This window comes from Chrysoperla carnea, chromosome 5, assembly GCF_905475395.1.
Source record: "Chrysoperla carnea chromosome 5, inChrCarn1.1, whole genome shotgun sequence".
NCBI classification, from domain to species: domain Eukaryota; kingdom Metazoa; phylum Arthropoda; class Insecta; order Neuroptera; family Chrysopidae; genus Chrysoperla; species Chrysoperla carnea.
The window spans coordinates 27,044,905-27,063,871 of record NC_058341.1 but is presented as its reverse complement, the minus strand read 5'-3'; the positions used below and the strand labels follow the sequence as shown (position 1 = coordinate 27,063,871).

Genomic DNA, 18,967 nt, shown 5'->3' with positions numbered 1-18,967 from the left:
TCACGTACTTATATGTCATCAACAGAGAGCGCCAAAAAACTGCGTTTAAATATCTCAAAATTATAATGCATTTTAAATATGTTTTTACACTTAAATACAGCATTTTTAAGCAGTATTTAAATTTTTTACTTTGTTATAACGGTGTAAACAATTAATTGAAAATATAAAAAAAATACATGAATATTCCCTATTGGAAAATTTGTAAAAGTCAGGGATTTCATTTTAGAAAAACATTGGCTACCTTCAATGTAAAATTATAATTCCAAAACATCCATAAAATTAAAAACGTTTAACTAAGTCTAAAGTGAATATTTAAAGTTTATTGGGAAACTTTTTCAATGTAAATTAAAAACTCAAATTTATTAATTAAATAAAAATTTTATTTATTTACAAATACAACTTAATTTTTATACCGATCCTGTCTATTATATTTTGAATTAGAACGATTGCCATCTTCTCTTTGACGTTCATTTCGTTGACCTTTTTGATATCGACCTGAAGTTGATGGATACTCATCTCTATTACGTCGTTGATAATCATCATTTTTTGAAAAATCATTTGATCGTTTCCTGTCATTTGAACCCTCTCGATACTTATCTCTATTTTGATTATAATTCTTATTCGAATTTTCCCATGGTCGTGAATTTCGAGATCTTTCGTTATAGCTATTATTCGTTTTATTATATCGATTATAAAATTCGTCACTATTTCGACCCATTTCATTTCGATCTCTATTTTCTTGTTTAATTTCACGTAATTCTTCTTTTACCCTAGAATGGTTGTCAAAGCGTTCATAACTATTATTCTTCTTTTTATACCTATCATGAATTTCATCACGATCTCGATTTTCTTGCTTAATTTCATGTGGTTCTTCTTTTATTCTTGAGTGATTATCATAGCGTTCTTGATTACTATTCTTCCTTTTTTCATATCTAGAATCATTACTTTCTATGTCTTCATTTTTTGATCTCGAATCATCTTTCTTCTTTTTTTTTATTTTGGGATTATCTTCATTTTCGGATTCACTACTTGATGATGAACTCGATGATCTTTCACGTTTTTTCTTTTTTGATTTTCTTATTTTCGATCTCGAATCGTCACTTTTCTTCTTTGCCTCTGTTGAATTATCAGAGTTATCTTTATTTTCTGATTCACTACTTAAACTAGACGAACTTTCACGCTTTTTCTTTTTCGATCTTTTCGTTTTCGATCTTGAATTATGGTTTTCTTCATTTTCTGATTCACTACCCGACGAACTGGAACTTTCACGTTTTTTCTTTTTCGATTTTTTTGATTTCGGTCTTGAATCATAGTTTTCTTCATTTTCTGATTCACTACCCGACGAACTAGAACTTTCACGTTTTTTCTTTTTTGACTTCTTTTTTGTTTTCGATTTTTTCTTATCCTTTTTCTTTTTATCCTTGCGTTTTTTCTTCACTTCATCTTCTTTTTCTTTTTTTATATTATCATAAATTGGTAATCGTTCAGGCAATTTAATATCGCCATATTCATCCACTTTTGGTTTCGAAGTTTGAGGAACTTGTGGTGGTTGTTGTGCTAAAATTGCTGATCCTGGACCACAACCTTCATTTTGGATTAATCTCGTAACTTCATCAAGTTTGGGAGTATCTTTAGGAACTTTATAGTCTTGGACGTGATCTACTCGAATAATTCGCTTTAAAATTTTAATACCATTAAAGTTATCTACGGCTAAAACAGTGGAACGTTGATCTTCATAACAAATAAAACAAAAACCTTTTGGTTTACCGCTTTCCTTGTCGCGAACTAAATTTAAATTAACAATTTCTCCAAATTGTGAGAATATGCAAATTATATCTCCTTCGCTCAAATCGTACGGCAATCCACCAACAAATATCCATGCAGAATTTTTATACTGATCGTGCCAGGAAGTTTTATTTGTTGTATGTAATTCTTGTTCGCTTAGTTTTTTTACATTTTTCATATTCCTGTAATACAAATTTTATTAAAATGTATTATATTTTCCAACATTTTTAGTGTACTACACCGGTTGCTTAATATTAATTTTGGGGTTGGGGCCAAATAGAAAGAGGCCTAATTTCAAAATATCGGTACTAAAGCCATCTTTTTAAATTTTAACAAGTTTAGATTTCGAAGTACCTAATTGTAATTTTTTTGAATAATTCAGAAGTTCAAACAAAAAATGGCCCTCCTCCCCTTTAAAGACTCGAAAAAAAAAATATAACCAAATGTAACAGTAATTTATTGTTTGATTTATAATCCCTCCCGAAACGTCACACTTTCTCGCGACGCCATTGAATAGTGCCCATTTTTGAAGGCCATTTCTATCAAAATCTTAAATAAACGGGTGAAAGCAAGATAGGCTTCGAATAAGTATTTAACGGAGGCTTTATTCATACCGTCGAAAATTCATCAAAAGTTGCTCAGAAAAGCATTATCGTTGCCTATATTACGATTTCTTTGGCGATAAAATTTCCCCGCATTGAATGCGTATTGAACTCGACAAGATAAGGTAAAAAAAAGGTTTCGAGATCTCGATTCGACTTCAAAAAATGATCATTTGCCATGGTTTCTTCAGCGATAAAATTGGACAATAAATGCGTACAGAACTAGGCGAGATAAAACGAAGATGAAATATAAAATGTTCGAAATATCTATTAGTTTCTCGAGATATCGACGAATGAAATGAGGAGGTTCACATATAGCGTTACATGTGATGTAGTTCACACTAAAATACTAAGCAATATCTCAAAATATTTAATTATTGATTTTCGCCTCACTCATCGAGTTCTATAAGGATCCATCTTCAAACTTTATCACCAAAAATTGCAATTATTCTGTACCATAAAAGATTTCTCAATTTGGTGATTCTATTCGTACACAAGCGTGTATTTACGAATTTCGTAACAGGGCTAACGCAAAGGGCCAGAAACCTGCAGGCCATTCACTCTAATTAATATATTAAATAACTTACGTTAACGGATTCATCTTGAAATATTTTTCTGTATTATCTTCCTTAACAAACTTTTTTATTTTCGAAAATATCTGTCAACAAATGGATCTTCTATTGACAAGACGAAAATTAACATAACCTCAAAAGTAAAATATCAACAAACAAATATTCCTAACAAACTTCAACGTCGATTTGTAATCAGAAAATTGTATTTTTTTCCTAAATTTAACATGAGTAAAGAAAAGGTAAGCAAATAAATTCTCTGTATACTTAATCTATTTTTATACCATGTTAATGAATTATACATAGTATATTAAGTTTAGTCCCAAGTTTGTAACGCTTAAAAATATTGATGCTACAAAAAAAATTTTGGTTTAGGTGTTCATAGAATCACCGAATTAGTCCATTTCCGTATGTCTGTCTGTCTGTCGTCTGTCCGTCTGTCATCACGATATTACTCAAAAACGAAAAGAGATATCAAGCTGAAATTTTTATAGTGTGCTTAATGGGTCTTGCCGTTAAAACCGTTAGAGATAGAACAAATGTTTAAATATAAAAAATGTTCCTCATAAAAAACTAAACAACTTTTGATTGAAACATTTTCTTGTAAACATCACTGTTTACCCACGAGGGCGCTAATTAGGTGAAAATTTTGTAGTATGTATTAATATGGGAATATCAGTTATGTGTGTGTGGCTATTTAAGAGTGGAAATCTTTCTTTATTTACGTGACATCAAAAAACAAACGATTGCGTCATCAAAACTGTTTATACATGGTATTTCAACAATTAACTCAGTCAATTGTTTGTTTTGCTTGTTTATTATATATTAATTGTTTGTGTATTTATTAGGAGAAAAAAATTGAAAAGGATTTTCTTAAAAATTGGTCACCATACGCAAAAGTATACGACCCATTAAAAATTGGATCAATTGATGGAACTGATACAGAGCCACATGATCGAGCAATTGTTCGAGCTATTAATTCAGAATATTACCCAAACAGACACGTTAAAGGTCGCCCAGAAAATACAATATTTGTAGCGCGTTTAAGTCCAAAAACTACAAAGGATACAATTAAAGTATTATTTTCTGAGTATGGTAAAATTCATCGGTTTCGTTTAGTTCGAGATATTGTAACTGGAACTCCTAAAGGCTATGCATTTATTGAATACGAACAAGAAAGTTCAGCTGAAGAAGCTTATAAGAAATTAAATAAATTTAATTTGGATGGTAATGAAATATTTGTAGATTTTGAATGTGAACGATTATTAAAAGGATGGAAACCTCGTCGCCTTGGTGGTGGTTTTGGTGGACGCAAGGAATCGGGACAGTTACGATTTGGTGGACGAGATCGACCGTTTAGAAAACCAATTATTATTGATTCTATTAAGAAAGAATCAAGAAGTGATTCTAGAGATAGACATCGTGCTGAAAAATTAAAACGAGTTTGAAATAAATTATTTAAATAAATTTATGACTTTATTTACTTCTAAGCTTTTATTTCGTTAAAAGCAATTAAAGAAAGAATCAAAGACATTTAGTAAATTAGCTGCTAGCTTAGATTTTCCCCAAGATAAGAAGCCTAAATTCATTTTCTATATTACTCTTATCAAATTCCATAGCGTTTCAGTCGACTCAGTGATTATCTTGATTAAAAGTGACGATCTCTTCTTCACGCGCACTTTAATTTTTTTTCAATAATTTTTTCCCCTAAAATATTGTTTTTGAAAATCTCTAGTTCAATCCATTCTTAAAATCAATAAATATACAAATAGAAGAAATTTTAACGATTTATTGAACTTGCTCGCTTACTAATGTGGGCTGCAGTGCCTTATTGATATTATGTGAATAATACTAATATACAAATTTCCTCTAAAAAACGCTCTTTGGCAAATTAAAGTATTTGCATAAATCTATCAATATTCCCCTATAGTTCATCGCTTTGATATGAATTTACAAACTAAACGATGGGTACAGCGCGAGGAGGTTTGAGCTACAACGCGACAAGAGCGACTCGAGATGTTAGGTATACTCTGCATTGAGTCAGATTTATTGAACAAAATCGATATTGATGATATAATTTGCCGAAAACAAATGTAGAAAACGACATGTTTAAAATGTAGATAGTAATTTTATTGATATTATTACATTGTGACAATGAAATTTTTATGAAAGATATAAGTTTGAATTTTTTTAATCGAAAAAAGAAGGGAACGGATGTGAAAAAAGGGCCCCCAAATTGATGGTTGTCTAGGGCTCCGTTGAGGGTTAATTCGGCCCTGTAATTACGAGGTCTGCCTAAGCAACAATCTAAAATGGTTGATAGTAGACAGTAGAGGCCAAGTTTTTCTAAAAATGAAAATTCTACTAAAAGCTCGATGCATAATACTTGTAATGGCAACTTCTATAAATGGTTGCGTTTTAACTCTTCTCTATTACTTGATTGATTGGATCACAGTACTTGTAAGGTATTAACGCAGCTATAGCCACAAAAAAAAAACAACAATTTTATAGGCAAATAATAAAACAATTTTTTCAAATATACACATTTAAAAACATATTATTGTCTAAAAAAGAAAACAACATAACAATCAATTTATCTTATTTTTATACGGTAGTTTTTTTTGGTCTATAGCCAAAAATGGAGCTACCAACTCGTATAATTGTACTTCCTAATTCAACAGCTTGTTCAAAATCATCAGACATTCCCATTGATAAATGTATTTTCTTCCAATCAATATTCAGTTCTTTACTAAGTGCTTTTCTACATTCAATTAAGCATAAAAAATCTGGATTTGGCCCTAGCGTGATATCGTAGCCATAAGCACCTATTGTCATTAAACCACACAATTCTAGATTTGGACATTTTTCAAGTACATTTTTAGCAACTTCGACAACTTCTGATGGATGCATTCCATTTTTTTCTTCTTCTTGACTGGTGTTAACTTGTAACATTATTTTTAGCTTTTGATCAGATGGAGAATGCTTAGCCCAAGCTGTATTAACTGCAATTGCTAATTTTTCACTATCAATTGTTTGTATCATATGTAATCCAGGTACAGCAATCACTTTATTTATTTTGTTCCGCTGTAAATGTCCAATAAAATGCCATTTTATATCTTTACAATGTTCTAATATCTTTGAATCGTTGCCTTTTTCGAACAATTCTTTAACATAATTTTCACCGAAATGTCTCTGATCTGCATCGTAGGCATTAATTAACATTTCGACTGGTTTGGTCTTGCTTACCGCAACCAAGGTCGGTTCGATACATTGTAATTCAGGTTCTCTTAGTAAACAAGCTTTTTGTATTCGCTCTCGGATGATTTGAAGGCCCAATTTCACGTCCACGTCAGTCATTGCTCGTCGCAACATTGAACATAACCTTAAGACTTTGACATGAAAAATTTCCAGACAAAATAAAAAAAACTTTTAACAAAAAGAAAACCGACTTCAAAAGACAGACTTTTCCAAAACAAATTAATATGCAGTAAAAAGTAAAAAAATAATTTATAATATAATGTAGTTAAAATTATTCTTATTTTTGGAGTCAGTGTCAACCAAGCTAATGTAGCAACTGTTCTGTCAGAGTAGTTTCTTTGGCTGACACCGACTCCAAAAATAACAATAGTTCACTATAGTTGTAACTACATTATATAATAAATTATTTTTTTACTTTTTAGTGTATATTAATTTGTTTTGCAAAAGTTTTTATTTTGAAGTCGGTTTTCTTTTTGTTAAAAGTTTTTTTATTTTGCGGTTTTTAGTGAATCTGAAGTACACTAACTAATTTGTCACTAAAAAAAGAATCATCGAAATCGGTTGACGTGATATTGAGTTATTCGTCTTCCTGTCGTGCATACTTAATGCAAATTTAAGATTTTTATGGGTTTCTCATGGATGCCGTTGTCAGAACTGGACCAAAATGAAATGAAACTACATGGGAAGCACTAGCTTTCACATAGATAGCTTTGACGATGGCTTTGGCTGTTATGTATTAATTGACGCTGGACATAGTTCTATTTTCTTCTGCTAAATGGATTCCTAATTTGACTCAAAGCCAGCGTCAAACGTAATCATGAACTTACATCTTAACTCTTAAGTTTAAATTCGTTTACCATAAATAATATATTACGGTATATATTCTTTATGAATTAATCTATTTATTACAAAAACAAATGTTTATTACCCATAATTCTATTAAAAAACAAATGAAAATACTTAGCGTTGGGTTTTCATCAAAACAACATAGTTAGGCGAAAACTCAAGTTAAGTGAAGTAATAACTTTTAAAAGATAAAATATCAAAAAGAAAAACTACCTAATGATGAAAAAAATTAATACTAGCAGACTAAACCAATTAAAAGTTCGATTAAAATTAATCAAATATGCGGTTTATAAACATTCTTTTGTATCTCCTTTTATTTCCTTACCTGCTGTTCAAGAATTGATTCGAAATATTTCATATTTTAAAACTCATACCAATGACATTGAAATTAATCAAGTATGTGATAAGTTATTATCTCAATTAAATATCATTAGTAAACAATTAAAGAAAGGTACAACGTCTTTAGAATCTAAACATATTGATAAAGTAGATTCAGAAAATAGTTCACAAGAAACATTTTATGAACCACCTCAATTGAATATTAATTTAAATGATGCCGAAACATCAGAACTTAGTGATATTCATTCATCTGGTGAACAAGAAATGGTGGACAAGGATGCAGTAAGTATTTATTTTAAAGAGTAAGATTGTTTAAAAAAGTATAGTATGTATTTCATTTTGTTTCAATGTTTATGTGAAATTCAATGCGTATTATATCGTCGAGTTTCAGTAAAACATGCAGCGAAGAAACGGAACTTATTTTTTAGCTATTTTACTAATTAATAATCCAAGAAAAAAGTTTATTGCTTCAGCTATTTTCGAGAAATAAGGAACATGATAGTTTAACGACGTTGCCTGTCTACAATATTGTTAAAAAAAGGATTGTAGTGAAATGAGGGATAATTTTTGTCTTATAATGAAACGATCAATAATTTTTCTTTTTTCTTTAACTCAAAACAAATACATCAATAATCAGTTAGGGAGTTAGTTTTTTGAAAATTTCCGATCGTTTTTTTCTATAATAAAAAAATTTTACGTTATTTATTGGAGCCGTTTATGCAGCGTTCGAAAAAATGAGAACAGAAGGTAATTTTGAGAAATATAACTCTCAAATGGGAATCTTTTGAAGAAATTATTGCAAACAGAAGCTTGTACCCTCCTTTTGGTTCTGAGTTGTTACGGGCCTGCTCGGAAGCTTTCTCGGAAACGGCTGTATTATAAAAATTGTTTTCTTGGGTTAAAATAGCAATATAATATCAAAAAATATGAACTAGGACGCATTTGTGCGTTATGACGTTGTTGTGAGTGGTAAGTATTATAAGGGGTCATTTATTTATCCCAGCCTAAGTTAGGAAAAATTCTGGAAGAGTTGGATTTTTTTATTTTGAACTAACGCTAACAGTGTCTTTCTTTTTTTAAAAATGACAGAGCCCAGTTCTAAAAGTGGTTCCAGATAATTTCCAAACAACGTTCTTTTTTATTTATTTTACGGGTACTTCTTTTTACATCACTTCCTATAGATAGAGTATATGATGCATTTTTATTCTCAATAGACATAATAATAAATTGAGAAGCACTTTTGGCTCATTTTAAAACTAAAACCTACCTTTAGTCATTTAAATTTTGCTAAATAAAAATACAAAATGAAAGATGGGAATTCCTCTTGTTTTATAATTTGTAAAACTTGATTTTCTTGTTATATTAACCATGGCTTGGAATAATATAATATGAGATCGATATAAGGGAACCTTCGGTAATTTATTAATTTTAACCGCCCTTCATTTACACCACTAGAATTTATATCATTTACATTCTATTTTAGGCTAAACTAGAACTAGTACAATCAAACAAACAAAAAGACTATTCCATTTATAATCAAGCCAAGGCAAAGTATGAATTTAACAAGAAATCGCGTTTCAATTTCGCAAAAGCAAATGTATTACGTTTTCCCAAGCACAAAACTAAACGACATACAAGTCAATTAAATGCAAATAAATTTCGGAGCTATATTAATTATAATAAAATTTCATTCAAAAGAAAATCACGAAAAATCATAAAACCGGCAAAATCAGTGGTAGAAAATATACAATGTACAAATAACGATAATAGCCATAAAATTGGGGAAGAATTATCACAACCGGAGACGAATATTTCAAAAAATGATTGTAATAATAAAATTACTGCCGAAGAATTTAAATCAAAATCTCCATTTAGATCATCGAATATAAACGATACTAAACTTTCAATTAGAGAATTTTATTCTCAGTTCTTTGAACTATTACATAATTCCATTCATTTAGATGAAAATGTTACACAGAATATTAATTCTAAAAAAATTCACAATCAAAATGATGCAATTCTAAATGATAATTTTGCTATAACAGATAAAGCCAAACGATCAATATTTATAAAAAAAACCGACGATGATGAACAAAGTACAAAAACTCAAAATAATGCACATGCATTATCAATACAAAAAATTTCTTTAAAACCATCTGCACTAAATCTTTTGGAATCGACTCGGAAATTTTCTCAACTATCAACAAATGAGTGCTCTCAAAAACTCGAGAACATCATTTCAACATCATCCGAACAATGGCTAGCTAGTAATTCGGAACCAAATTCATTTGATTTGTTTACAACTTCTCAAAATAATGAATCCAATCTTACACAATTTAATATTGAATCAACCAAAAATCGTAATTCAACTGACGGATTGTTAATAAAAAATATTAAGAATGGAAGGACTGTATCACAACTACAGCAGAAACTAAGCACAGGGAAAAAAAGTATTAGCGATTGCGTATCATTAAATGCTACCCAATCGAGGCTGGAAGACAATTACTTTTTAAATACTTGTAACCCTTTTAAATTTCCCTCAAACATTAATCAATCACCTACTATGAAATCTGTTCATAAAACAAACCCATTTTTTTCGCCCTCACAATTAAAACCAGCGAAACAATCAACTTTTAAAGAGAATCCATTTAGTGAACAATTGGTTAACGTGACAGAAAATGTGAACTCGTTTTCAAAGTCACATGTTTTTGCATCAGAATCACAAACAATGAATCAAACAAACTTAAAAATACCCTTTTCAATGCAGTGTGTTAGTGAGACACAGAATTCCAATCCGTTTTCTCAATCACAAATGTTATCTCAATTAAAACCTTTAAATAAATCATCAAAAATGAAAATAAAACCATCTTCTTTGCAATCTGCTGTTAATGCACAGAATTCTAACTCAGGCAATAAATTCAAAAATACAGATGAATCATCTTCTGGGTTATTTATTGATAAAACACAAGATGTTTTTAATAATCACGTATTTTCATCTCAATCACAAGTGTTTCCAATACAACCAAAAGTAAAATCCAATAAGAAATCAGCTACCGTACAATCTATGAAACAAACACTAGATGGTAAAGAGAAATCATCTTCTCCATTAATTATCAATGAAACACAAAATATTTTTAATAACAACCCATTTTTATCTCAATCACAAGTGTTTCCGCTGCACTCTGGGGTAAACTATAATAAGAATTCAGCTTCCGTGCAATATGTTAAAACACAAGATGGTTTTAATAATAACAATTTATTTTTATCTCAATCACAAGATTTATCATCCAAAGTCAACTCAGTGGTAGAACAACCAAAAACTAGAAAGAAACGTGTTACAAAAACGAATAATAATAATTTAATTAATAAAGATATTATTCAACAATCTATCGATGATGTTAAAAAAGCGACATTTAATGCACAATGTCGAAAAAAGCTTATGTAATAGTAATTGTTTAATACTTTTTTAGGAGTTTATGAGCATGGGCGATAAAGAAGCGTCAACTTTAATGAAATCTGATCTAAATTAATCGCGTCATATCTATTATTTTACATTTGACGAAAATGTATTTTATTCTTGATATTTGTTTAAAATTATTTAATTATGGTATTAGTTTAAAATTAGTCCGTATATTGAAACGATTACCATGTTCAAATACTCCTAAAACGTTAAGTGAGAGCTAACTTTTAGTAATGCCAATCGCAACCTGAAGAGCAAAGCTCTCGTAAGCTGAAGGTACCTACCCTATAACGTTTCTTCTAAGAAGTGTTATCGAGTGCTGTTGAAAGTTTAAAACACAAATAGAAATTTTGCATTGAAATGAAATAATAATTCATCTCAAGTATATTTAAGTAATTTTTTTGAAATTAATAAATCCATTTTTTTATTAATTAGTAATAAAAAAAATTAATTTATATTTTTGAATAAATAAAACGGTAGTGACGTATTTTAATCTCCGTTGAGGCTGAGAAACAAACCATTTATCATTATTCATGTTATATAGTCACTTCTCCGTGCGATGGCATTACGAAAGCGAGGTGTTGATGTCACTGTCGTTTGTATTTATTATCTATTATTTTATCTATGGTATTTATAGTTTAGAAAAACCATTTTCAATTGTAAAACATTAAAAATCAATTAAAAAAAATTTTTTTTTTAATTCTTAACAATTTTTATCTTTCGAAAAAAAATAAATAAGAAGCAAAAAAATATGCAACTTCTCTATTGTATCTGGAATTATTAGATATTTTATAGAAATAAATATAATTGATTGAAAATTTGAACTATAAATTAAACTTTTACAATGATTGTATCCATAATATATCCATAAATGTATTAGATATTTTCATATAAATTTCAAATAAAAATTGAATTTATGAAATTTATATAAATTTCAAATAAACATTGAAAAGGAAGAATCTCTGTTAATTTGTTTCATGAATTTTATACATATATAAATAAAAATCATTATAAATTTTAAATTTTGTTTTATTTTATAAATTTTCTATCCTATTTTTTTTTTTTTTTTTCAGAAAAAAAAATAACAATTAATTAATTATTTAAGGTAAGTATTGAGTTAATTATATGTTATCAATAATTCGATTGGCTCTGTGGCTATAGTACTTGCTTATGAAAACAAGGTACGCTGGTTCGTACCCTGATGTGGGTAACAATTTTTACTTTTAATTTAAATGAATTTTTCCTAATGTTAAGCATTTTCTACTCTTTTTATAGTTTAAACTATCCATATAGCCCGCCCTCTTGTCATAAATAACGTCAGTTATAAGTTATGTCATAAATCACTATTCTGTCAGGGGGTGGGAATTTAAATAATCAAAAATATATCATTCTCACTCTTAAAAATCATGTAAATTTTCTATTCTATTTTTTTTTTCAGAAAAAAATTATCAATTAATTAATTATTTAAGGTAAGTATCAAGTTAATTATTAAATTATCAATAAGCAAATTGGCTCTGTGGGTATAGCACTTGTTTATTATATATATTTATTTATAGGTACTATACTTGATTATCAGTTATGTATGTGTCACATGTTTGTATGTGTAATGTGATAAATAAATCAACACTGACTATGCATGGTATTTCAACAATTAACTCAGTCAATTGTTTGTTTTCACTTGTATTATATATATTTGTACATATGTCACCTATAAAAAATTTGAATGAATAATAATAATGGTTATTTTATATAGTAAAAAATCAATTTTCGGGATAACGTTTTCAAATTAATATAAATAAATAAATATCGTTATATATTTTAAATTTTGTTTTATTTTATTCTATCCCATTCTTCCTTTCAGAACAAAATTATTAATTAACTAATTAATTTTTTTTTTAGTAAAGGTACAAACAAATTCTTATAAAATATAGGTGAGATAAAGAAGTTGGATTGTAAATACGTAATATTCTTTTTGGATTTTCATTTTATTTTTGTGTGGTATTTGGTTTGTAAAAAAAAAGTTGATGCAAAAAAAATTTTTTAAGATGAAATTAATTATATGGAATTATGTGCAAGTAATTCGTAAATAGTTTTTATGTATTTTGATTTCATTTAAATAAAGTTGAAAACTCAAACCCTGTTTTTATTTTATTTTTCCCCATCTCTCTGTAGCTATACAATATTATTTCAGTTAAAAATAGGTAAGTATTTCGAACTTCACGATAGGTGAGTATTTCAAACTTCGTTTGCCATTTTTTTTTTTGTAATAATACTACTCAAAATTTTCCGAAAATGAGATTTACTTTTTGTTATAATTTAAGAAAGTCGAATATATGAATATAATTATTTATTAATAAGAATCACAGAGCCCTTATGGTATAATGATTAGCGTATCCGACTTCGAATAAATAATCCCCTGGTTCGAAACTGGGAGAAGACATATAATAAAAAAAAAAGTTCAATAATCTCTTAAGCAAATTCGGATTTTTATTTTCATTTTTTTTTAAATTTCCACCACAACATGTTTGCCTAGTACAAATGATGAAAAATTTTAGTTTTTTTTTCGTTCAAAAACTTCAATTTTTTTCACATTTCTACTAGGAGAACATCATGGACGGACGGAATTAGTAGTACCTGATAGCAAGGTAATTGTTGTCACCTCGTAAGTCAGAAAGTTAGTGGTCTGCACACCCGTGTTTGGTGAGTATGACTTCTGGGCAGACCAATAACTTTCTGCCAAAATAAAATTTTAGACTTTCGGGGTGAAAACACTTACTCACCTTTCTCCTTATCAGGAACTACTAATTCCCACTTATGTTCTCCTAGTACAAATGTTGAAAAAATTGAAAATTTTTTCGAAATTATATTATTTTTTTAATATATGCCTTTTGGTTCTCATAACAATTATCTAAAAAAAATTACATTCTTTCGGCTTAATAACTTAATTAAAAAAAGATCGCGACATTGAGTGATACGAGCCCAGGTAATCTATAACCGTACGCGACTATGCTAACCACTACACCACCATTGACATGCTATAGCAATCAATAATGTAATATACATACCCTGTTCCTCATTAAAAGTATGAAAACAAGAAAACATTTTCATCTGAAATTGTAATGATAAGTAAAATCGTCATTACAGTCGGGGGACCCCGAAGAGTAACTAGCCAGTTATATAATATAATAATATACTAACCTTTTATGAGCACGATTCTGTAATTGTCGGGGTTTTAGTTTTTGAACGTGAATCTTTTAATAAATATTTTGTACAAGAAAACATGATTTTAAAGAGTGAGATATATATTTATGATTATTTAAATTCCCACCCCCTGACAGAATAGTGATTTATGACATAACTTATAACTGACGTTATTTATGACAAGAGGGCGGGCTATATGGATAGTTTAAACTATAAAAAGAGTAGAAAATGCTTAACATTAGGAAAAATTCATTTAAATTAAAAGTAAAAATTGTTACCCACATCAGGGTACGAACCAGCGTACCTTGTTTTCATAAGCAAGTACTATAGCCACAGAGCCAATCGAATTATTGATAACATATAATTAACTCAATACTTACCTTAAATAATTAATTAATTGTTATTTTTTTTTCTGAAAAAAAAAAAAAAAATAGGATAGAAAATTTATAAAATAAAACAAAATTTAAAATTTATAATGATTTTTATTTATATATGTATAAAATTCATGAAACAAATTAACAGAGATTCTTCCTTTTCAATGTTTATTTGAAATTTATATAAATTTCATAAATTCAATTTTTATTTGAAATTTATATGAAAATATCTAATACATTTATGGATATAATATGGATACAAACCGTTGAATAAGTCTTCTTTTTAAACTCATTGTAAAAGTTTAATTTATAGTTCAAATTTTCAATCAATTATATCTAATACATTTATGGATAGAAATTACAATTTCAGATGAAAATGTTTTCTTGTTTTCATAGTTTTAAGAGCACGAGGTTTTAGTTTTTGAACTTTATTTTATTTAAACTATTTTAGGGTTACAGTCATTCATTAAATCGAGATTTGTTTTTCGATCATAACTTTACGTCCTCTAGAGAGCGCCATATTCAATTTAATGTGACGCCACATAGCCTATAACCATGGACCAATCAAAATGCTTCTAACGATACCTCATTTGTAAAATTATGGTAAGTAGTTTAGAAGCTAGATGGGAACAGACGAAAATACATACACTTTAAACTGTTTTACGATTATAATTTCGTAATTATGTTTAACAATGTATATATATTTGAAAAGTGCTAATTAATCCCTTTAATTTGATATCAAACACGCTATCATTAAATCGAAATTTGTTTTTCGATCATAACTTTATGTCCTGTAGAGAGCGCCATATTCAATTTAATGTGACGCCACATTATACAGCTTATAACCATCGGGCAATCAAAATGCTTCTAACGATATTTCATTTGTAAAATTATGGTTAGTAGTTTAGAAGCTAGATGGGAACAGATGAACATACATACATATGTACCAAACACATAACCCTCGCCATTGTATAGTCGAGGTAAAAAATAAACATATTTCAAAAAAATAAATTAAATTTTAGTCGAGAACTAGTCCACTTAGTGACAAACATTTTTAAGAATTCACAAACGATTTTCAATCGATTAATTAATTACCTGGAAGTTTGTCCATCTTCGGATCAATTTTGAATAATTTTCACTATTAATAAGTTCATAATTAAAATCATTAATTACTAATTGACTAATTATTCACAAACAGTCAAAACAATGACAAACGATTGGCATCAATAAAATATTAAAAAATTAACATTTTAAATTTTAAATTTTGTGACGCCAACCACATTACGAGTGTGAGTCTAATCACATACAAAAAGAAAATTCATAAAGAAAGTTTTTTTGTTTCCGATACCTAAACTATGTTTATAAAAAAGTTAATAAACAACATTTACTTGGTAAAATCATTTGACAGCTGCATGAACCTTCTTCTCATGCCGTCTCATGATTTTTAAGTCTTTAAATTTCTTATGACAAATCGAGCACGCATATGGTGTTTCTCCCGTATGTTGTACTCGAATATGAGCATTCAAACGATCTCTAACTATAAAATGTTTATCACAAATTGTACAAGCAAAAGGTTTTTCTCCCGTATGTGACCTTTTATGCCGATACAAATGTCCCGATTGTCGGAAACATTTCCCACACAAATCACATTTTAGGGGTTTTTCTCCAGTGTGAATTAATTCATGACGCCTACATAATTTTTTCATGCGAAAATGTTTATCACAGTAAGAGCATTTAAATGGTTTTTCTTCGTCGTGAGTTTTCCGGTGTAAACATAACAGCGAAGATGTGGAAAACATTTTTCCACATACTGGACAAGAAAAAGGTTTTTCGCCAGAATGAGCACGTAAATGGCCTTCAAATACATGTTTTCTTAAATAACTTTTTCCACAAAGATCACAAAGAAAATTTCGCTGCGTATCAATGCTGGCAAGAATTTCCGAACATTGTTCGCTGTCTTGATGTGTAATTGTCGTATGTAATTTCAGTTGAGATAAATGTTTGAATGATTTTTCACACAATTCGCATTTAAATGGCGTTTCCGTAGAATGTGTTTTCATATGAGTTTTTAATTTATGACGAATTGTAAACGCACGATTACAGATTTCACATACATGAGGTCTATCGTTTAAGTGAATTTTAATATGTCGTGAGCGATTACTACGTGAAGAAAATTCCATATCACATAGTTCACATTTGAACGGCTTTTCTTTGGTATGGGAACGCATATGTTCTTTTAAATGTTGTGTTTTTTTCGAACATACTGGGCATTCATGCAGAGTTCGTTTATACATTTTTTTCTTCGGTTTTTTTTCATTTTCGGATTCACTAGCTTCATTTTTCGTACCATCATTCCAGTCTAGTTCACTGTCTACATGTAAAACAAATTCTTGTTTAATTTCATTATCGTTAATAATACCTTTTCCTGTCGATGCATCAACGGTAGAAGAAAACGAATCATCAAGAGAATTACTTAAATGTTCTTCGAATTCTGCACGAACTTTGTAGCATTGCTTGATAAAATCGTAGGCATTTTTTAATTTATCCAAACAAAACGTACAAATACTCTGTGGAAATTGATCTCCTTCCATAATTTTTAAATCGGTTATTTCGGTTAACATATCAGCAATGCGGATTTGATCTTCAACGAAAAGGGATTGTAGATCCCCTTCACAAGAACATGTTCGACATAGATTTTCAAAATTATATTTTTTTGTTTTTAAATTCTTTAATAATTTTACTTCCTCATTTTTATCCTCAGAATTCCAATTTCTCTTCTTATTACTTAAAGAGGGCAAAATTGACTCAGCATTTTGTTCTTCAGAGTTCCTTTTTCTCTGTCGGGGTAATAAGGAAAATTCTTCTTTATCGTTGGTGTGATTATGATTTTCATTGAGTGATGTAATTTTTAAATGTTCACCGTCTGGTGTTAATTTTACTTTAATTTCCATGGGACAGTCATCTTTAAATGTTGCTTTATTTCTTAGACCGCATCCTTTTGTCTTAAATTGCCTCCCACCTCTTATACAAGCAAAGGTAACGCTGTAAAACAAAACAAAAATGATTTTTAAATTTCAAGGTTGATTTTCAAAATTAAGTAGAGAAAACTCTTTCCCAGAAACACTTCCGTATTGATATAGCGCTATCGATTTGGTTTTGTTAAAATATTGCGAATATGAGTGATTCCATTAAATAAATTGCAGAGTAATTTAATAAACTGCAGTAAATTTTATTTTTTACACCTTTGATTACCATAAAAATTACAAATTGACTAATATAAATGGAGGAATTTTAAAACTACAAACTACAATTAACAAAGCCGTTAATGATAATGTGCAATCCGTCTAAAATAATTATTTCATTAAAATTGCTTTTTATTTAGAAAATAGGCAGCGTTAACTGCATCTAAATGTTTAATCGAGCACTAATGGAATCACCCTAAAGTTTTTCAAAAGTATTTTTGCCGTTTATGTCGATTCAATTTCAAATTTGAAACTTGTATAAGCATAACTTGAGAAAATACTTTATGTTATCGGAATACAAAAATCAGTAACTCTATTTACCTATAATATTTTAGTTCAGTTTTGCAATTGTTTAGTCTATTTGGACAAATTTTTTTCATGCTTTCAATGGTGCGAGAGTCTCTCTTCCATAATTGGACGAAATTCTGACTTTGATATTCTTCAATGTGTGCGTTTAAATCTTCTAAGGAAGAAAATTCCATACTTTATAATAACACAAACTTAAGATGAAATTTTTGACGTTTTGTAATGAACTAGATTTAATGTCTAACCTCACTTTCTTACCGTCTGTCAAACTTTGTAACCTGCATGTTTACAGTACCACGAAGTCTTACGGTAACTTTACCGCATACCACTTTTGGCACTCTCTATACTTTGTATTTTTTTAATTTTATTTTGATACAAATTTTTTTTAGGTTTAGGTCTGCGGAGTTTTACGTTAGAGAGAATACCAAAAACATTTTGTATTTTTGAAAAATTTATTCATGTAAAACAATTTTTTACAGTATATTGTAAATGTACTCCAACACTCACACGACGTCAATACACAAATGCAAAAACATTAGACTTAGAGCCCATTACACAAAAAGGCACCCCATCGAACAACCTCAAAATTTTAAAGTAAAAATGGTTGAAAAACATATTATACCTTTAAATTTATCACGAAAACTTCTGCAACCTGGACTTGTTGTATAACAAATAAGCATGTCTGATCTATTCGATATTGTTGTCACTTGGTGTTTGGCTTCTAGATCCTGATTCTATATAGTCTGATTCGGTTGAATTCGTTGGTTCCTCCATTTTAGGTTGTGCGTTAATAGCGAGATCTTGCAAATCACCTCTACATGCTTGAAAAATAATAACTTTCGGTTTTCCTCGAAGTAATTTACAATTCGAATTGCTAAATCTACTTATAATACTGGATGCTTTCAATTCTCTATTGTCTCTAGTAATAATATGCGTGTCCCCTGGAACGCTACGCTCATTTCCATGGGACATAAAAATAACAACA

The 18,967-nt window shown here is 29.1% G+C and overlaps 5 protein-coding genes across 5 annotated transcripts; 2 read left to right on the top strand and 3 right to left on the bottom strand.

Annotated features, from left to right (window-relative positions):
- Positions 1–358: 358 nt before the first annotated feature.
- On the bottom strand, positions 359–3,105 carry LOC123299669 (RNA-binding motif protein, X-linked 2-like). Its single transcript, XM_044881960.1, has 2 exons — positions 2,975–3,105; positions 359–1,967 (listed from the first exon to the last, which is right to left on the bottom strand). Exons 1-2 carry the CDS (start codon positions 2,986–2,988, stop codon positions 401–403), a joined length of 1,581 nt encoding a protein of 526 aa, XP_044737895.1. The 5' UTR covers positions 2,989–3,105; the 3' UTR covers positions 359–400.
- Positions 3,063–4,421, top strand: LOC123299670 (U11/U12 small nuclear ribonucleoprotein 35 kDa protein-like). The gene is made up of 2 exons (XM_044881962.1): positions 3,063–3,198; positions 3,805–4,421. The coding sequence occupies exons 1-2, from the start codon at positions 3,184–3,186 to the stop codon at positions 4,402–4,404; spliced, it is 615 nt and encodes a 204-aa protein (XP_044737897.1). The 5' UTR covers positions 3,063–3,183; the 3' UTR covers positions 4,405–4,421.
- Positions 4,422–5,540: 1,119 nt separating this feature from the next.
- On the bottom strand, positions 5,541–6,468 carry LOC123300579 (pyridoxal phosphate homeostasis protein). The gene has a single exon (XM_044883171.1). It carries the CDS (start codon positions 6,326–6,328, stop codon positions 5,561–5,563), a length of 768 nt encoding a protein of 255 aa, XP_044739106.1. The 5' UTR covers positions 6,329–6,468; the 3' UTR covers positions 5,541–5,560.
- An 811-nt stretch (positions 6,469–7,279) lies between these two features.
- On the top strand, positions 7,280–10,844 carry LOC123301085 (putative uncharacterized protein DDB_G0267716). The gene is made up of 3 exons (XM_044883815.1): positions 7,280–7,681; positions 8,883–9,225; positions 9,361–10,844. Exons 1-3 carry the CDS (start codon positions 7,280–7,282, stop codon positions 10,842–10,844), a joined length of 2,229 nt encoding a protein of 742 aa, XP_044739750.1.
- A 4,883-nt stretch (positions 10,845–15,727) lies between these two features.
- Positions 15,728–18,196, bottom strand: LOC123301084 (zinc finger protein 2 homolog). The gene is made up of 2 exons (XM_044883814.1): positions 17,998–18,196; positions 15,728–17,476 (listed from the first exon to the last, which is right to left on the bottom strand). The coding sequence occupies exons 1-2, from the start codon at positions 18,156–18,158 to the stop codon at positions 15,832–15,834; spliced, it is 1,806 nt and encodes a 601-aa protein (XP_044739749.1). The 5' UTR covers positions 18,159–18,196; the 3' UTR covers positions 15,728–15,831.
- Between the last annotated feature and the right edge of the window lie 771 nt (positions 18,197–18,967).